The sequence below is a fragment of the Cimex lectularius genome, unplaced genomic scaffold (genome assembly GCF_000648675.2).
Source record: "Cimex lectularius strain Harlan isolate CLEC.00 unplaced genomic scaffold, Clec_2.1 scaffold248, whole genome shotgun sequence".
In the NCBI taxonomy this organism is placed as follows: Eukaryota; Metazoa; Arthropoda; class Insecta; order Hemiptera; family Cimicidae; genus Cimex; species Cimex lectularius.
The window spans coordinates 609,299-627,170 of NW_019392778.1; the positions used below are offsets into that span (position 1 = coordinate 609,299).

Here is a 17,872-nt window from a genome sequence, read left to right on the forward strand (position 1 = left end):
AGATCGTGGGGCGCGATGATTGAAAAATTTTAATCCCTGCGGTTTTTTCAAATATGCTTGCTCGTTCCTCTACCAAAGGAATCCACCAAATCTGACCAAGTATGGCATATTTACCAAACTGTTTTTGCTGGGTTCACCACGTTATTTTCATCGATTTTGGGCAAACTAGACAAACGTGGGACGCTGTAGTTTCAATAGTATAATCGTTGTTGGTCCTTTTACAAATATACTTCTTCGATTATTTACCGAAGGAATTACCAAATCTGGCCAAGTTTGACATATTCGTCCAACTGTTTTTGGTGGGTTCACCACGTTATTTTCATTGATTTTGGACAAACTAGAAAAACGTGGGACACAGTAGTTTAAATAGTATAATCGTTGATGTTCTTTCAGATACACAAACTGCGTTGATTATTTATTGAAGAATGCACCAAATCTGGTCAACTTTAACGCATTTGTCCAACAGGTTTTGGTGAAGTCACCATGTAATTTGTAATTATTTTGGACAAAGGGGAAATTTTTGGACGCCATAGTTTCAAAGGTAAATGGTTGTGATTTTCCTAGGACACATCTTGATTGTCAACCGACGGAATCCACCAAATCTGGTCAAGTTTGACCAACTTGTTCAACTATTTTCATTGATTTTGACAAGAGGAAAACTGGTGGGACGCAATAGTTTCTAGACTTTTTCCAAGTTGGAAGGCTGATTGCCTCTGCATTTTCCCAAGTCTCAACTCGTGTTTTTCCTTGCCTTTTTCCTCTTTTTTTTCTGAAAATAAAGCCCGACCCTCCAGGTCCTTTTTATTGAGCCGGCTCACTCTCTCTCTCTCTCTTACAAAAGGTCCGGGCTTTCGAAGGATCCGAGCTGGATTTCGGGGGCTGGCCCGGGACAAATGGCATCCCCCAGGGAATGCGTTATCGGCCGCGCACATCCCTCTCCGCCGCCCCCGGGGGGTCGAAAAAGACGGCGGGACTTTCCACACGATAAGCCCCGGGCCCAATTTCCCCGCGGTGATAATAGGCGAACGGATGATCGAAAATTGCCCTCCTGCGGTCCGCAACGTCTCGCCCTTGGCGTTGCAATCAAGCGGGCGCGATGAAGGATGGGAATCCAGAGTCGAGGAATGTTTATATTTAAAATTAATTAAGGTTTTTAGTTGAGATAAAAAAGTCAATGGCCCGAGCGGGATTCGAACCCACGATCTTCGGCTAGATACGCCGCTGCTCTACCACTTGAGCTATCGTGACCTCAATCCACTCGGACACTAACTTCCCATCTCAACCCCACATTTTGAATTTTCCCTCCTTTTTGCTATTTTTCAATGCAATTCGAATCCCGCTAGTGCCATTGACTTTTTTATCTCAACTAAAAACCTTAATTAATTGTATGGTATTAATTGGTCAAGCGGACCACGAAATAAGTGAGTTTATATTTAAGATATTTCAGCCCCCTTCGAAAAAATAATTACGACCAAATGTCCGTCCAAAAGTATTCAACAATTTTGTCAAGTTAGGATTGGAAGAGAGATTTGAAACTTTATGATCTAAACAAATTAAAATTTTTGAAGCTGGGTTCTCTAACCATTTACCTTCTTTTTCCAAAGTAAATAAAAATTAAATGGTACATCCACCAAAAGCATCGGGAAAACCTACCAATTTGGTCCAGATTTTGTGGGCTGATATCCTTGAAATTATTGCGTCCTACGATTCTGACCAAAATAAATACAAATTACATAATAACCCACAAAAACCTGTTGGACAAATGCGTCTAAGTTGACCAGATTTGGTGGATTCTTCGCCAAATAATGAACGAAGTATGTATATATGATAAAAGGAAAATCACTAGGATTATACCATTGAATTTAAAGCGTCACAAAATTTTCCCTTTTGTTCAAAATAAATACAGATTACATGGTGGATCCACAAAAACCTGTTGGGCGAATGTGTCAAATTTGACCAGATTTGGTGGATTCCTTCGGTTGACAATCAAGGATGCGTCCTAGGAAAATCAAAACGATTATACCTTTAAAACTATGGCGTCCCAAAATTTTCCCTTTTGTCCAAAATAAATACAGATTACATGATGAATCCACCAAAACCTGTTGGACAAATGCTTTAAAGTTGACCAGATTTGGTGGATTCTTCGCCAAATAATGAACGAAGTATGTATACATGATAAAAGATCAATGATTATACTGTTGAAACTACTGCGTCCCACGATTTTCAGTTTTTCCAAAATCAATTTAAATAACGTGGTGAACCCAGGAAAAACAGTTTGGCAAATATGTCATACTTGACCAGATTTGGTGGATTTCGTCGGTAGATGATCGAGGATGTATATTTGGAACACCCCAGCGATTAAACGTTTTTAAATAATCGCGCCCACGATTTTTCCTTTTATCTAAACTAATTGAAATTTACGTTATGAATTCACAGTATGTCAAATTTGACCAGATTTGATGGATTCCTTCGGTTGAAAATCAAGGATGTGTCCTAGGAAAATCACAACGGTTATACCATTGAATCTAAAGGGTCCCAAAATTTTCCTTTTTGCCCAAAATAATTACAAATAACGTGGTGAACCCACCAAAAACAGTTCGACAAATATGTCCAACTTGGCCAGATTTGGTGGTTTCATTCGATAGAGGAACGGGGAAGGATATCTGGAAAAAGCTTAACTTTTCCAACGCTTGAAACTATTTCGTCCCACGATCTTCCCATTTGTACAAAATAATTGAAATTTACGATATGAATTCTCAAAACCATATGAACCAATATGTCAAATTTGATAAGATTTGATGGATTCCTTCGGTTGACAATCAAGGATGCGTCTTAGGAAAATCAGAACGATTGTACCTTTAAAACTATGGCGTCCCAAAATTTTCCCTTTTGTCCAAAATAAATACTAATTACATAATGAATCCACAAACTCCTGTTGGAAAAATGCGTTAAAATTGACCAGATTTGGTGGATTCTTCGCCACATAATCAACGCAGTTTGTATATCTGATAAAATACCAAGATTATACTCTAGAAACAACTGCGTCCTACGATTTTCTAGTTTGTCCCAAATCAATGAAAATAACGTGGTGAACCCATCAAAAACAGTTGGACAAATATGTCAAACTTTACCAGATTTTGTGGATTCATTCGATAGAGGAACGAGGAAGTATATTTGGAAAAGGCTTTACAAATATACGCTTGAAACTATTTCGTCCCACGTCTTTCCATTTGTACGAAATAATTGAAATTTACAATACGACTTCTCAAAAAACTGTTGAACAAATATGTCAAATTTGACCAGATTTGGTGGATTCCTTCGGTTGACAATCAAGGATGTGTCCTAGGAAAATCACAACGATTATACCATTGAATCTAAAGTGTCTCAAAATTTTCCTTTTTGCCCAAAATAATTACATATAACGTGGTGAACCCACCAAAAACAGTTCGACAAATATGTCCAACTTGGCTAGATTTGGTGGATTCATTTCAAAAATTTCCCTTTTGTCCAAAATAAATACAGATTACATGGTGGATCCACAAAAACCTGTTGGGCAAATGCGTTAAAGTTGACCAGTTCGGTGGATTGGTCGATAATCAAAGTCATAAGGTCAACCTTCCTCACGTCCCAGTTTCCGAATCAATACACACCATTATTCCGCCTATGATCAAATCATGATCATTGTTTACTATTTGAACCGACCGACAAAACCCTGTCTATCCCTCTCGGCCACGTAAAAGGCGTGAAATCAAGCGCGCCTTTGAACGGTTCGCAGTCAGCAACCTAATTGGATTATCTCAACAGTGGGGGAGGGAGTGGAAGACTTGTTGCTCTGAGGACTTGTTGATCCCAACCCGAGCGGATTAATTACCGGCTAATCCGACATTCTTGTCAATCGAAGCGGTTTTTGTCTCAAATTTTTAACGCTTTGTTCTCTTTTTGTCACTTTGGTTTATTGAATTTTTTTTCCAGGCGTTCCTTGAGATGGGCGATGAGATTTCTGCATGTTCGATGGTCCAGTACTACGCAAACTGCTTCGCACAGCTGCGCGCCCGCGCTGTCTACGTCCAGTTTTCAAACCACAAGGAGCTGAAGACGGACCAGAGCCACAGCAACGCGGTAAGCTTTCCGTTAATCCCTCCATCAAGGGTTGGGTTTGTCTAGAGGGGGTGAGGGGGATAATCCCAAACCCTCCCCCTCCACGGTGAATAAATCAAGAGAAAACAGGGAGCCGTTTTAATGGACCTTTCGAGTAGCGCGGGCATGTCAACCGGAAACGGTTTAAATCTGCCCCCGACGAGGGGGATGGGTCGGCCCGTTTCGCTGTTTAGCCGTCAGCGGGCTTGTCTTTTTTCCCTCCCCCCGCAATCCCAAGGATTACAGACCGAATCCTTTTCCCTGGGCTTATAAATTATCTTATTCGTCTTGAGAGACGGCTTTATTTTACTTCCATCCTGTTTTTATTTAAGCCCCTAACTTTAAACGCAACGAAAAATAAAGTCAAGATGTTCCAAGGAAGAAACAATTTCAAAAGTATTCTTTATATGCATAATGTTTTCTATCAACAAAACTCAAATTAAACAGTCATCGTCAGGATTTTTTTAGGGGTTGAATTTTTAAGGGTTGTTCTTTCTTATAATGAGGTTTTCTTTGGAAAAAAACCATTTTCGGTACACGAAACACCCTGTATATAGTATTGGCATATGGTCATGGTGGTATATTTTCGCCCTGATTGTCTATACCTTGGCATTTTTCAGTATATTAGGTTATTTTTTAACTAAATAGGATGAATTAAATAGGCAATAATATTTGGTTTATATAACAGGGTGCACCAAAGAGTGTGAAATTTATTTTACACCCTGCCCAGAAGGGGGTTCTTCTAAGGGTTGAATTTTTAAGATTTGCTCTTTCTTATAAAGAGGTTTCCTTTGAAAAAACCTATTTTGGGCACACAAAACACCCTGTATATACGATTGGCATATGGCCATGGTGACAGATTGTCATCCTGATATTGATTCACAACCCACAGTTTTATTTATTTATTTTTTATTATAATAAATAGGGTGAATTATATAGCTGGTAATATTTGATTTATATACAGGGTGCGTCAGACAGTGTGAAGTCCTTTTTACACCCTCCCCAAGAGTTTTTTAAATTCTAGGGATGAATTGTTAAGGGTTGTTCTTTCTTATAAAAAGGTTTTCTTTTGAAAAAACACTTTTTGGGGTCATGCAACACCCTATATATATGGTTGGTATATGGTCATGGTGGCATATTTTCGTCCTGATTGAAAACACCGTTGAATTTTTCTTGTTTGTAGGTGTTATTTGTAAAAAAATGTGAAAAATAAAATAAAAAACAATAACATTTGATTTATATACAGTTTGTATCAGTCAGTGTGTATTCTATTGTACACCTTACCCAAGGGGTTATCTCTTCTCCAGAGGTTGAATACTTAGGGGTTGTTCTTTCTTATAAAAAGGTTTTCTTTTGAAAAAACAATTTATGGGATCATGCAACAACCTATATATAAGGTTGGCATATGGTCATGGTTGCATATTTTTGCCCAGATTGACTAAACCTTGTAATTTCTCAGGTTGTTAGGTTATTTTTTAACCTAATAAGATGAATTATAATAGACAATAATGTTTAGTCTAACAGGGTGCATCAAACAGTATTAAGTCTATTTTGCACCCTGACCAAAAGGGGGTTCTACTAGGGATTGAATTTTTAATGGTTGTTCTTCTTATAAAGAGGTTTTATTTGGAAAAAACCCCTTTTTCCGAACACGAAATACCTGTATTTGTGGCATAAAAGATACTAATAGGTGAATTGGATACAGGGTATTTCAGACCCATTTTGCACCCTTACCAAGCTGGTTTTTTTCTTGAGCCACGGGATTAATGTGAATGGATGTTCTTTTTGGTAGGATGGTTTTCTTTTAAATAATGCTAAAAGGAATCGTGGACAACCCTTTATATAGGAGTGGCATATAAGCAGAGTGAGAATTCTTGATGTGGGTGTCCTGATGGACATGGTTTGGTGTAATTAGGATATTTTCTTCTTTTATACTTGGTGGTTTGTATCTTTTTTTTCAGTTTTGTAATTGTTTTGGTTGTCTTTTTTCATTACATTAACAAGTAGAAAGGAGACAGGGTTATTAACGCGCTCTTCAGACAATGAGCTTGCCGGGAGACAAATCGCGCGGCCGGTCTCATTTGCACGTCGTTTGGGGGTTAGAAAAATGGAAAAAACCCGGGGGTGGAAAAATTGCCGTTGTGAAATTCTACGAGGCGGAACAACCGGAAACACAATGGCTCATTGTTCGCGGGGGCCGGGGCCGTCTGAATTATGTAACAGGGGTTGGGGGCTTGGGGGCGGCCGCCGCTTTTCGAAGTTTGTTCCATGAAAACAGCTTCAAGGGTGGCGGAGGGGGTGGTTTTTTTACGTGCCGAACTCACAAAACCAGACGGGCTACTTTTGTTTCCATCCGAAACAACGGGGTGTAAATGTGTTCAACCCCCGATCCTCGTATATATTTTTCCGTTTTAAGGTCCGGTCTAGCAAACCTGGCAATAACTGGAAAAGGAAAATAATAAACCGTAGGAAAACTACCCTTATTGACTTAAGTTACACAGATCAAAAACACCCCGTTTTATTTCACCTTCATTTTAAACTACCCCCGGACGAACGAGGATAATGATCAGCCATGGGAAATCCGCATGCCCACCTGGGCCCCGCCCTATGAAATACGCCTCCGGGGGTGGCCAGTGGGGCGGCCGGGTTAGATGAATGTGCCGACCCCCGGACCCTAACGACCTCCCTGGGGCAGGGCTGATTTACACGACCGGCTGCGGCCGTTGATCAGCGGGAAAAGACGCCGATTTACAGATTTCAAACTCTCCCCCGACCCTTTTCCCCGAGGGTTGTTAAACCCCTGGTGGATACATTGAAATCCACCCGCGCATGTACAGCACTTGTAACAGACATGAGAACACATAAAAAACATGAACACTAGGTGTTAAACTGTCCTGTGCACCCTGTAGATCAATTCAGATATATTAGTGTCTGTAATAGTTACATTCCCCTTTGGTTTAAAAACATGAAAATATGAGAAATCTCAAGGTATTATTAATCAGGGCGAAAATATGCCACCATGACCATATGCCAATCCTATATTCTGGGTGTTTCGTGTACCGAAAATGGGGTTTTTCCAAACAAAATCAATTTACAACAAAGAACGACCCTTAAAAATTCAACCTTTAGAAGAACCCTTTCTTCGTCTTAGGTGCAAAATAAACCTAATACTGTTTTATGCACCCTGTATATAAATCAAATGTTATTGTTTTTTTTATTATTTTTCATATTTCTTTACAAATAAAACCCACAAAACAGAAAAATTCAAAGGTATTGTTAATTAGAGCGAAAATATACCACCATGGCCATATGCCAATCCTATATAGAGGGTGTTTGTGATCCCCAAAAGGTATTTTTTTAAAAGGAAACCTCTTTATCAGAAAGAACAATATTTAAAATTTTGTCTTAGACACGGTACTTAACGCATGTAATGAATTGAAATGATTACATGGCAGGAAGGTATCTTCTAAGATTTTACGAAAATTAAAATATAAAAGTCTCCGATGGGGTATTTATCATCGGTGGTCCGGGGGGTGGCAGAGCATTCAGCATATTCAGCATTTTGATTTCCTGCCGAGATTAGCCAGCTGGGCTGAAAAAAGGGCATAAGCGCACAAAAAAAAAGGTTTTTTTGATGGGGACAAAAACTGTTTGGCTTTAATTAATAAACGCCCCTCTTCTCTTTTCACTCCGGGGGGACTTGGAAGTTAGTCGGAAGAGGGACTTGAAAGGGAAAGTTTCTGAAAAGCTCGCACCCCCCAACGAACGAACGTCGGCGGATTGAAACTTGAGTTTGTTTTTTAAACAACCGGGGATGTCTTGATTTGTTACCTCTCGGGTTTGAATTAAAATTGTAAGCCGGAGAAAAGTTTCTTTCAAGTTTTGTTTTTCTTTTTCAGAACGCTTCTGCACAGGCGGCTTTGCAGGCAGCCCAGGCCCTCGTCGGCAGCCAGGAGACCCAAGGAGGACCAAGCACGGTGCTCAGGGCTGTCATCGAGCACATGATCCACCCAGTCACTCTCGACATCCTCTATCAGGTATTGGCACGTTTGTAATAGAACTCGACGGAGCTGTAGGGACCCCTTATTGATTGATGCGAGTCGGTTTGTACCACGGATGAGCGATCGCACACCCGGGACAGAACTTGAAACGCGGGGCTTGATAATTGACGAAGTACCCACATGGGGGCCAAGGTTTGATGGAAAACTTTCTTCTTAATAACTGTTGTAAACCGTTTTTACTTTATGGATCGTCAATACTGGGATGACATACGCTCCCTATAACGAGCCTTCATCCTCGACCCAATTTTCACCCAGGCGAAACAAAGGGCGTTAAGTATTAAAGGGCCGAAGAGGGCCCAAAGTCGTAAATAAGGGCGAAAGGGGGAATAAATCTGCCGTCGCGCTAAACGAGCCGGGGGCCGAGACGACCCGCACCCCGGGGGACCTTAAACTTTTATCCGGCATCAGTATCAATAAGGGCTGCTTAGAGGGCCGGGGCCCGATTTACGATTTGCGACCTCTTCACGGATAAATTCACCTCGAAAAGGCGGCATATCGCCGTTTTAAACCGCCCGTCCGACCCGTCGTGTGATTATGCCATAAAAGGTCATAGGGACATAAGTGAAGCCCACAATAAGCCGTCAACTGTCTTCCATGAGTCTTGGCTAAAGGGACATTCGATAGATTCAAAACATCCCTTTAGAATTTTGAGATTTCCGCTCTTACTTTACATAGCAACACTTTTCGAACTATTCATCTTGGAAATTTAATGAAAACGTCACTTTAAGATTGGGAGATTGTATTGATTTTGCCACTCGAACTCCGGTTTTTTGAAAGAAAAAAAAAACTTTATACTTTACATCATCTTTACACCTAGTTTTTCTTTACTTTACAGCAACTTTACGTTCAATTAATAATACACCTCTTTCCACATGCTTTACAACTTTACACTCAGTTTGGCTATTTTACAGCTATTTTTACACGTAGTTTGCATTTATTTCACAATATCTTTACACCTAGTTTGCCTTAATTTTATGACAACTTTATACTAAATTGACCGACACCACTTTGCCTTACTTATACGTAGTTTGCTTTTACTTTACGGTAACTGTACATTAAACGGTCATATAATAATCGTTAGTTCTTAATTTACAGTAATTATAAACCTTGTTTGCATTTACTTTACAGTAATTTTACATTAAAGTAATAGTACAACTCTTAACACTTACTTTACAGGTAGTTTGGTTTACTTTACAGTAATTTTTACGCGTAGTTTTCCGTTACTTTAGAGCAACTTTACATTAAATTAATATTGCACCTCTAGCCATTTACTTTACACGTAGTTTGGGTTTACTTTACAGCTATTTTTACACCTAATTTGCCTTATTTTACAGTAAGTAATTTTACATTAAAGTAATATTACACCTCTTTCCACTTACGTTACAACAACTTTACACGTAGTTTGGTTTACTTTACAGCTATTTTTACACCTACTTTGCCTTTACTTTATATTAAATTAATATTACACCTTTTTCCACATACTTTCCAACGACTTTCACGTAATTTGGGGTTATTTTGCCAAATAATTTGCCTTCACTTTACATTAAATTAATATTGCACCTCTACCCATTTACTTCACGAAAACTTTACATGTAGTTTGGGTTTACTTTACAGCTATTTTTAAACTTTGTTTGCCTTTACTTCACAAATATTTTTACGCATAGTTGCCTTTACTTTACTGCAACTTTACATTAAATTAATATTGCACCTCTATCAACTTACTTTACAACAACTTTACACGTAGTTTAGGTTTACGTTACAACAACTTTACATGTAGTTTGGGTTTACTTCACAACATTTTTGCACATGTAGTTTGCCTTTACTCTCCAGCAACTTTACATTAAATTAATTTTACATCACTTTCCAACGACTTTACACATTGTTTGGGGTTATTTTTACACATAATTTGCCTTTACTTTACATTAAATTAATATTGCAACTCTATCTACTTTACACGTAGTACCTTCTGTACAATAACTTTACACATAGTTTGGGTTTACTTTACAGCTATTTTTACATTTTTTTGCCTTTACTTTACAGCAACTTTACACTGAATTAACATTACACTTCTTTCTTCTTCATACATTCTTTGCATTTACTGTACACATAGTTTGGGTTTACTTTTCTGCTATTTTTACACCTACTTTGCCATTACTTTACAGCAGCATCTGTCAACTGACTTTACACCTCAGTAGCACCTTTTACATCATTGTACCTCTTAACAGTTACTTTTACAGTTGCCACATTAGCCTCAACTTTCTACCAGCATTTTCATCGGCAGTATTTTTCATTTTTGTTTTTCAATGTGTTTAGATCTTCTCAATGTACGGAAAGGTCCTGAAGATCGTCACTTTCACAAAGAACAGTGAGTATTTCCTCATTTGTCTGTTTTTTGTTGGGTCTCAGTTTTACACAGTATATTCAGTCTGTGTGTTTTTTCAGATGCGTTCCAAGTTTTGGTGCAGTACCAGGACGTGCTCGCGGCTCAGGCAGCCAAACTGGTAAGTGTTTTTGCGGTTTGAATGTTTTCGAGTTGTGTGCTGACTGTGGATTATTCTTGCAGAAACTTGACGGCCAACACATCTACAACTCCGGCTGTACACTCCGCATCGAATATTCGAAGCTAGCCTCCCTCAACGTCAAGTACAACAACGACAAGTCGCGCGACTACACAAACCCGTCACTACCCAACGGCGAAGGCGGTGTGGAACAGCCGGTCGTGAGCGACCAGCTCCTCCCTCAGATCCTCCTCGGAGCAACAAACCCGATTGCGAGGAGGTTCGACGCGAGGATGACAGGTGACGAGAAGGATAATTTCATGCCGTTCTTGAATCACGATCTTGTCCGATTTCCAGGCGTGATACCGCCGAATCCTTTCGGACCACTTCACGGCCTCACGTCACCCTTGGGCGCTGCGTTCACATCTGGGTCGCCGGTCGCAGGTGAGATGTCTTCTTAACTTCTACCATCACCTTTTCGCCCTTTCCTTTGTGTTCGTTTAACCTTTATTTTGTTTTTCTCCTCTTTTCTCCCGGCACCTGTCTCTATTCAGATCTGTGTACAGGACTCCCGTTGACCGCTGGGTTCACTCTTCCACCCAACGCGGCCACCCTCGTCCAGAACTCAATGCGCCTCCCGGGCCAGCTGCCTTCGACCACATGCGTCCTTCTCGTCAGTAACCTCAATGAAGAGGTAAGTTTCGGACTTAAAAGCCCAATTTTCCTTCGTAGACTTTAAACTTCACCCAACACCCTCAATATTCTCTCGCCACCTCTCAAGCAACCTGTGCTTCTGCCATCTTGTCCATCCTTTTAACAAAATTTCAAATAATCTTCTGCCATCTCTTGAAAGCTCACGAGGTACTTTAAAAAGACTAAAACGCATTGGTCCCAGACCTTTGAACCGTTCCTTCTCCTACTATTATTCACATTTGACCCATTATCCGCGGTGTTTATGCAATAAGTTAGCTCGAGTAGTCTGGAAATGAAAGGTGCACTTGGTACTTCTCGGATCCATACGCACACTCAAGGCTCCAGTGTACTGCAAAACACGAGACGAACTTAGCCTGGAAAATAACCAAGGTTGAACCGCCGTGTCTTCTTCTTAAACTTACAACCACCCTCAAGGCTCCAGTAAACTGCAGGAGATCCCATAGATGAGACAAACCGACTGGGCATCAGCCTGGAATAAACCAAGCATTGCTATGCTTTATATTCTGTGACCAGAATTCAGGCTCTATTGTAGTGCAGATGAGACATATCAACTGGGCATCAGCCTGTCTGGACAGTCTTCTACTTTAAACCCCTTGAATCCGATGTTAGCCTAAAATCGAGAGAACTCCAAGCAAGTCAAATTTAAACAGATGGCAGCAATGCAGGTTGCTTCAGAGGCATCCTGTGGTGTTTTAAGACAATTTTGGCCTATAATGGTTGAGAAATGATAGAATTTTCGTTCATCCAATTCTGGCCAGTTGGAAAAAGTCCAAGAAAAAAAGGGAAAACTTTACGATAAAAAAGTTGGACGAAAATTCTAAAATTTCCCATTTTTTTATTATTTTGTTAGTGTGGGCCTCATTTTTTTTCCAATATTTATATATGTATACATTTTTTAAATTTTATCTGGCCTTTTTCCTGTAAAGAAAAAAGAAGTTACAAAACAAAAAATCCAACGTCAAAGAATATTTTTTTGATTTCATGAGGTAAAATAAAGACAAGTTACAAAGCAAACAATCCATCCGTAAAAAAATCCAACTTTTTTTCATTAATTTTTCATGGGGTCTGCATAAAGTGAAAAAAAATAAACAAAAGGGACAAATTACAAACAGAAAAAAACCATTCATCAAAAAAGATTGTGCTTTCTTTTCTTTTTTTATGGGGCCTGGTTAAAGTGAAAAAAGGTGTAAAGAAAAGGAGTTACAAAGAAAAAATCCAACCATCCAAAAAAGTTTTTTATCCCCCCTTTTTTGGTTCTTTGATATGGTAAATAATAAAGTAAATAATAAAAGAAAAGAGAAGTTATAAAGAAAAAAAATTCCATCCTCCAAACAAAAAAAATGTCCACCTTTGTTTTTTTCTTCAATCGGGCCTGTCTAAAGTAAAAATAAATAAATGAAGTATAAAAAAAAGAGGTTACAAAGAAAAAAAACCAGCTCTGTCCAACAAAAAAACAATTTCACAATTTTTTTCATGAGGCCTGGATAAAATTTATTAACAGAAATATGTATATGTATATTATCTTTCTTTTTTTTTTAATTCCCACCGTGCATATTTTTATCCATTATTATATTAAATGATTTTTAAAAAATTCACTGCTCCAAATAATTATTGCTTACAAAAAATTATTTAATTATTATAATAAAAAATTTTGAAAGCCGTATTTGTAATATATAATGAATATTTGGGGCAGTCCAATTTGAACCCAAACAACCCCCATCCCAAAACAGCCAAAGTTCCAAGTTCTTCCAAAAAAAACTAAATAAAATAAATTTTGAAAGAAAAAAACCGTTTTGTTCTACATATTTTATTATTTTATTTATTTTCATGGAAAAGGTTGGAATTTTTTTAATGATAGGTTTAAAAAAAAAATTGGCACATGTTAATTATCAAGATATGTCCCTGTTATTCTTTGTTTTATTATTATTATTGATTTTTTCCAACTTTTTATTTTATCATTATTATTTTTGTTTTCCCTATTAATCTGTACACTATTTTTTAAATTAATTTATAATTTAAAACAATTTAATTTGGTTTATTTTTTTCTAATCTTGTTGTTTTTTGTGTTCTGTTTTTCCACTATCTCTCTCCGACCCTATCTTGTCGTATTTTCACCTACTCCTCTCATCTTCTCAACTGTACTACTACTACTACACTACACTTCGTACTACTGGCCCTGTCGTATTTTCAAAATGGAAAAAAAAACTTTTTTTTTAATACAAAAATTACCTCTTACTTCTTCTTCTTCTCCTGGATTAGACGATAACAACCGATGCGCTGTTCACGCTATTTGGTATGTCCTATTTTTTGTCTACTATTTTTTCTCTTTTTTTAATTTTTTCTATTATATTTTATATAATATGTATATATATTTCTAATTTAAAAAAAGAACAAACAACCTTTTCTCAATTTTTTTGCATATTGTAATAATTTTGTGTTGTTCTTTTTTTACTCTTGATATATGTATATATATTTTATTTATTTATTTTTTTTACTTAAGCATCCTATTTGTGTAATTTGCATTTTGGGCGCTTCTTTTAATTAATTTTTTATTATTATATTTTATATTTCATTGTTTCATTCTTTTTTGTTTTTAATTAAAACATGATTCATGCCTAATGTTTTTCCAGTAATAGTTTGTTTTTTTATTTTAACTTGTTTTTTATGTATATAATTTTTTTAAACAAATAACTGCTCAATTAACCCTTGTTTCACACTTGATCTGCTTATTTTTTAATATTATTATTATTTTAATTTATTTTTCCATTAATTTTAATTTTACTATTATTATTTCTATTATATATATATTTAATTTTGTTTTAATTTCTTTTATGCACGATTGTTGTCATTTTTGATGTGTAAAAGATTTGCACCTTTGGGTTTTCTTAAAATAATCGTCACTTTATTTATTTATTTTGGTACATAATTACAAAACATGAACACTTCTTGATAATTTTTCAGTATTTTGTATATTTTTATTTTTTTAACCCAAGGGTGCAATGGAATTTTTAGGTTTAGTTTTTTGTTTTTCTAATTTATTTATTATTGTGCTATACGTATTAGCGTTGGTTTGAGAAGTAAAGTGAAATACGTCTGAAAAGTATTAAAGTTCAAGTTAAAAAATTTCATACTCAGAAACAAAAAAAAAATCGCATTTTTTTAATATTGAAATGATGTATAATGGGAGAAAATATTGATGTCAATATTTGAATATGTGATAAATTAGAGCTTTAAAAGGTTATTAAATAGACTCAATTCGTTTTAGACGATGTAAAGTAGTTCTGAATTATTTTTGTTTTTATTTTATTCATTTTACTTATTTATTTATTTTTGAGAGAGAGAAAAAGATAAAACCCATGTTTTCTCTTTAAATTTATCGTTAACCATGACTGGCTGCTCAATGGCGCTTTTTGGCCCGACTGTGCGGGCTCTCCCATTGTCGGCTGCGCAATGGCGCTTTTTGGGCAGACCGCGCATGTATTTCGCATTGACGGAAGCGCAATGGCGCTTTATGGCCGAGTGCGCATGCTCTTTCCCATTGTCGGCTGCGCAATGGCGCTTTTCGCATTGTCGGCTATCTCGCATTGACGGAAGCGCAATGGCGCTTTATGGCCGAGTGCGCATGCTCTTTCCCATTGTCGGCTGNCTTTTTGTGCAGACTGCGCGGGCTCTCTCCCATTGACGGCTGCGAAATGGCGCTTTTTGTGCAGACTGCGTGGGCTCTCTCCCATTGACGGCTGCGCAATGGCGTTTGTTGGGCCGACTACACGTGCTTTCTCCCATTGATGGCTGTTCGTTCACTGAGGCTTTTTGCGCCGAATACTCATTTCACCTGCCTATTTTTTAAATCCTTCTTTTTCCCAAAATTTGACGCGATTTTTTAATTTTAAAAGGTTAAAAAATTACGGATTCTTTTTTTAAAGTAGGAAATGGTTAAAGCAAAGATAATTCTTGCAATAGAAATTTGTTCAAACGAGAATTTTCAGTTTTTTTTATTTTATTGGTTGATTTTAGATTGTACATTAGATTTTTTGTTTTTATTTTTATATTTGTTTGTTTTTGTCTAATAAAACAATTTATAATGAACCGTCCAGGTGTATATGGAGACGTTCAGCGTGTCAAGATACTCTACAACAAGAAGGACACGGCGTTGATCCAGATGGCTGAGCCACACCAGGCTAATTTAGGTACGTCTTCTGCCTGTCTTTTATTTACTGTTATATTTATTTTTAAAATTGAATTTTCTCATCATAACAGCTATGATGCACCTTGACAAGGTGAAACTCCACAACAAGCTGATGCGGGTCATGAGCTCTAAGCACCAGACTGTCCAGCTGCCCAAGGATGGCCAGCCTGACGCCGGCCTCACAAAGGACTACACATCGAGCAACCTGCACAGGTTCAAGAAGCCGGGGTCAAAGAACTACCAGAACATTTATCCGCCCTCGTACACACTCCACTTATCCAACATACCGTAAGATTGATGAAAATTCAAAACTTAGTATTTTTTTAACGATATATTACTTTTTCCATACAGCCCTAACATGGAGGAGGAAGATATCAAGAACATATTCACAAACAACGGCTTCACTGTCCAAGGGTTCAGATTCTTCCCGTAAGTCATGCAGATTTTTTTTCTCTTATAAACAATAAACAGTTGAATTAATTTTTTCTTTGATGGCATGTCAGGAAAGACAGGAAAATGGCCCTCCTTGAGCTCCCATCCATTGAAGTCGCCATCGAAGCGCTGATCGTAAGTTTTATCTATTTATGTACCATTTAACAGTCCTGAAAACCTATTTTCCTGTCAGCTGATCTAAATCTGACGTCGTATCAGCTATTCTAAATGGACTGAGCCCTCTCAGCTGATTTGTCCTAACCTCAACTATCCTCTCAGCTGAACTAAATCCAACAGTCCTACCAGTGGTTCAAAATTAAAACAATTCTCTCCGCCGATTTGTCCTAGCCTTAACTGCCTTCCTAGGTGATTTAAATCCGACAGTCCTTTCGGCTGATTTGTCCCTAACCATAACTGTCCCTTCAGCTGATCTAAATCCAACAGTCCAAACTTAATTCTCAGCCTACTTGCCCTTGATTTGAATATCATTAGCTTGTATATTATATATATATGTGTATTTATTTTTTCTATTCAAAACAGAAAATGCACAACCACCAGCTGAGCGAGCAGAACCACCTCAGGGTCTCATTTTCCAAGTCGAATATCCAGTCTCCAGTCCGCTAGATCAACAGTGAATCGGGGGAGGGGGGAAAATGTCTACCTCAACAGATAGAAACTGACAAGAAACACAGACGGCGAGAGACAACAAAGAATCTTGAAAAAAAAAAATATGATCACAGATGAAGAAAAAGGAAAAAAGAAAACAATGTTTGGGGGGGATAAAAGATAAAACTGGCATGAATGGGAGGAAAAGATTTTACCTATGAAAAAAATAAACTGTTTTCTTTTTTTCTTGTTCTTTTTATAAGATGATTTTTCTTTTTTAATATAATAACTTCTTGTTTTTTATTTTTTACTTTTTAAATTGTATACAATTTTTCTTTTATTCTCATTTTTTCTATGTTCTTATTGTGTCTAGTTAATTAAGCCAACGAAGTTTTTTTAATTATTATTATCAATTAATTATTTAGCACATTCTTTATGTTTGGTCATAAGGGAAAAATTAAGTGTAGTAAATAATAGACTTAATACAATGAAATATGCAGGCCTAGGAGTTATAGAGACAAAAAATTATAATAATATAATAAGTTTATAAAAAAAAGATTATGATAAGTGAAAAACAAAATAGTTTATAGATACGGCCTATAATCTTAAAAGTTTATTAAAAAATGTCTTCGTGCGAGGCCTCTTTTTTTTAATTATGAACAAAACAAAATAAACGAAAGGGGATTATTTTGAAAAGAAAAAAAAAACAGACAAAATTATTTTTGTTCTTTTTGTTTGTTTGTTTTTTTAGTATTATTAGATTATAGGTTTTTCTATATATGAGTAATTTTTTTTTTTTTTTGTCTCGTGTAATTAGACGATTTTAAGGATGAAAAAACAGCATAAGATGAACAAAAAACCTGCATGCTCCTTTGTTAATTTATTGTCGCTGTTATTATTTTTTCTCATTATTTTTTAATTTTTGTTCACTCTTTAAGAATCTCTTTTCTCCCCCTTTCTTTTGTGTATTGCTTTTTTCACTCTAGTTTTTATTTTATTAGTTTTAAGAATTTTATTTTCTAGGTTCTCTTTTAGTATTATATTTCTCTCCCTTTTTTTCTCTTTTTTTGTAATTTAAATACAATTAATTATTACTTATAAATAATTAATTATCAAAGTATTATTGTAAATGATTATGCATTAAAAAAAAAGTTCTTCCATTTTTACTGAATTTAAAAAAAAAAAATCAATTTTTTTAAATTGTTTGATCACTTTCAGTATTTTACGAGAGCTTTAAA

The 17,872-nt window shown here is 36.7% G+C and overlaps 1 protein-coding gene across 4 annotated transcripts in view; it reads left to right on the top strand.

Annotated features, from left to right (window-relative positions):
- The window catches only part of LOC106670745 (polypyrimidine tract-binding protein 1), a 79,062-nt gene extending 62,293 nt beyond the window's left edge, over positions 1-16,769 (top strand). The window contains exons 6-18 of one of the 4 annotated variants that reach the window (XM_024227713.1): positions 3,973-4,119; positions 8,037-8,174; positions 10,512-10,563; positions 10,641-10,699; positions 10,762-10,996; positions 11,054-11,140; positions 11,251-11,390; positions 13,670-13,703; positions 15,505-15,597; positions 15,668-15,884; positions 15,948-16,025; positions 16,100-16,163; positions 16,569-16,769. In XM_024227713.1, coding sequence (XP_024083481.1) covers positions 3,973-4,119; positions 8,037-8,174; positions 10,512-10,563; positions 10,641-10,699; positions 10,762-10,996; positions 11,054-11,140; positions 11,251-11,390; positions 13,670-13,703; positions 15,505-15,597; positions 15,668-15,884; positions 15,948-16,025; positions 16,100-16,163; positions 16,569-16,652 — 1,428 coding nt within the window. In that variant the 3' untranslated portion in view covers positions 16,653-16,769. Of the gene's footprint in view, positions 1-3,972; positions 4,120-8,036; positions 8,175-10,511; positions 10,564-10,640; positions 10,700-10,761; positions 11,141-11,250; positions 11,391-13,669; positions 13,704-15,504; positions 15,598-15,667; positions 15,885-15,947; positions 16,026-16,099; positions 16,164-16,568 lie in introns of all 4 variants that reach the window. The other 3 variants (XM_024227714.1, XM_024227711.1, XM_024227712.1) reach the window with 3 other exon arrangements.
- The last annotated feature ends 1,103 nt before the right edge of the window (positions 16,770-17,872 follow it).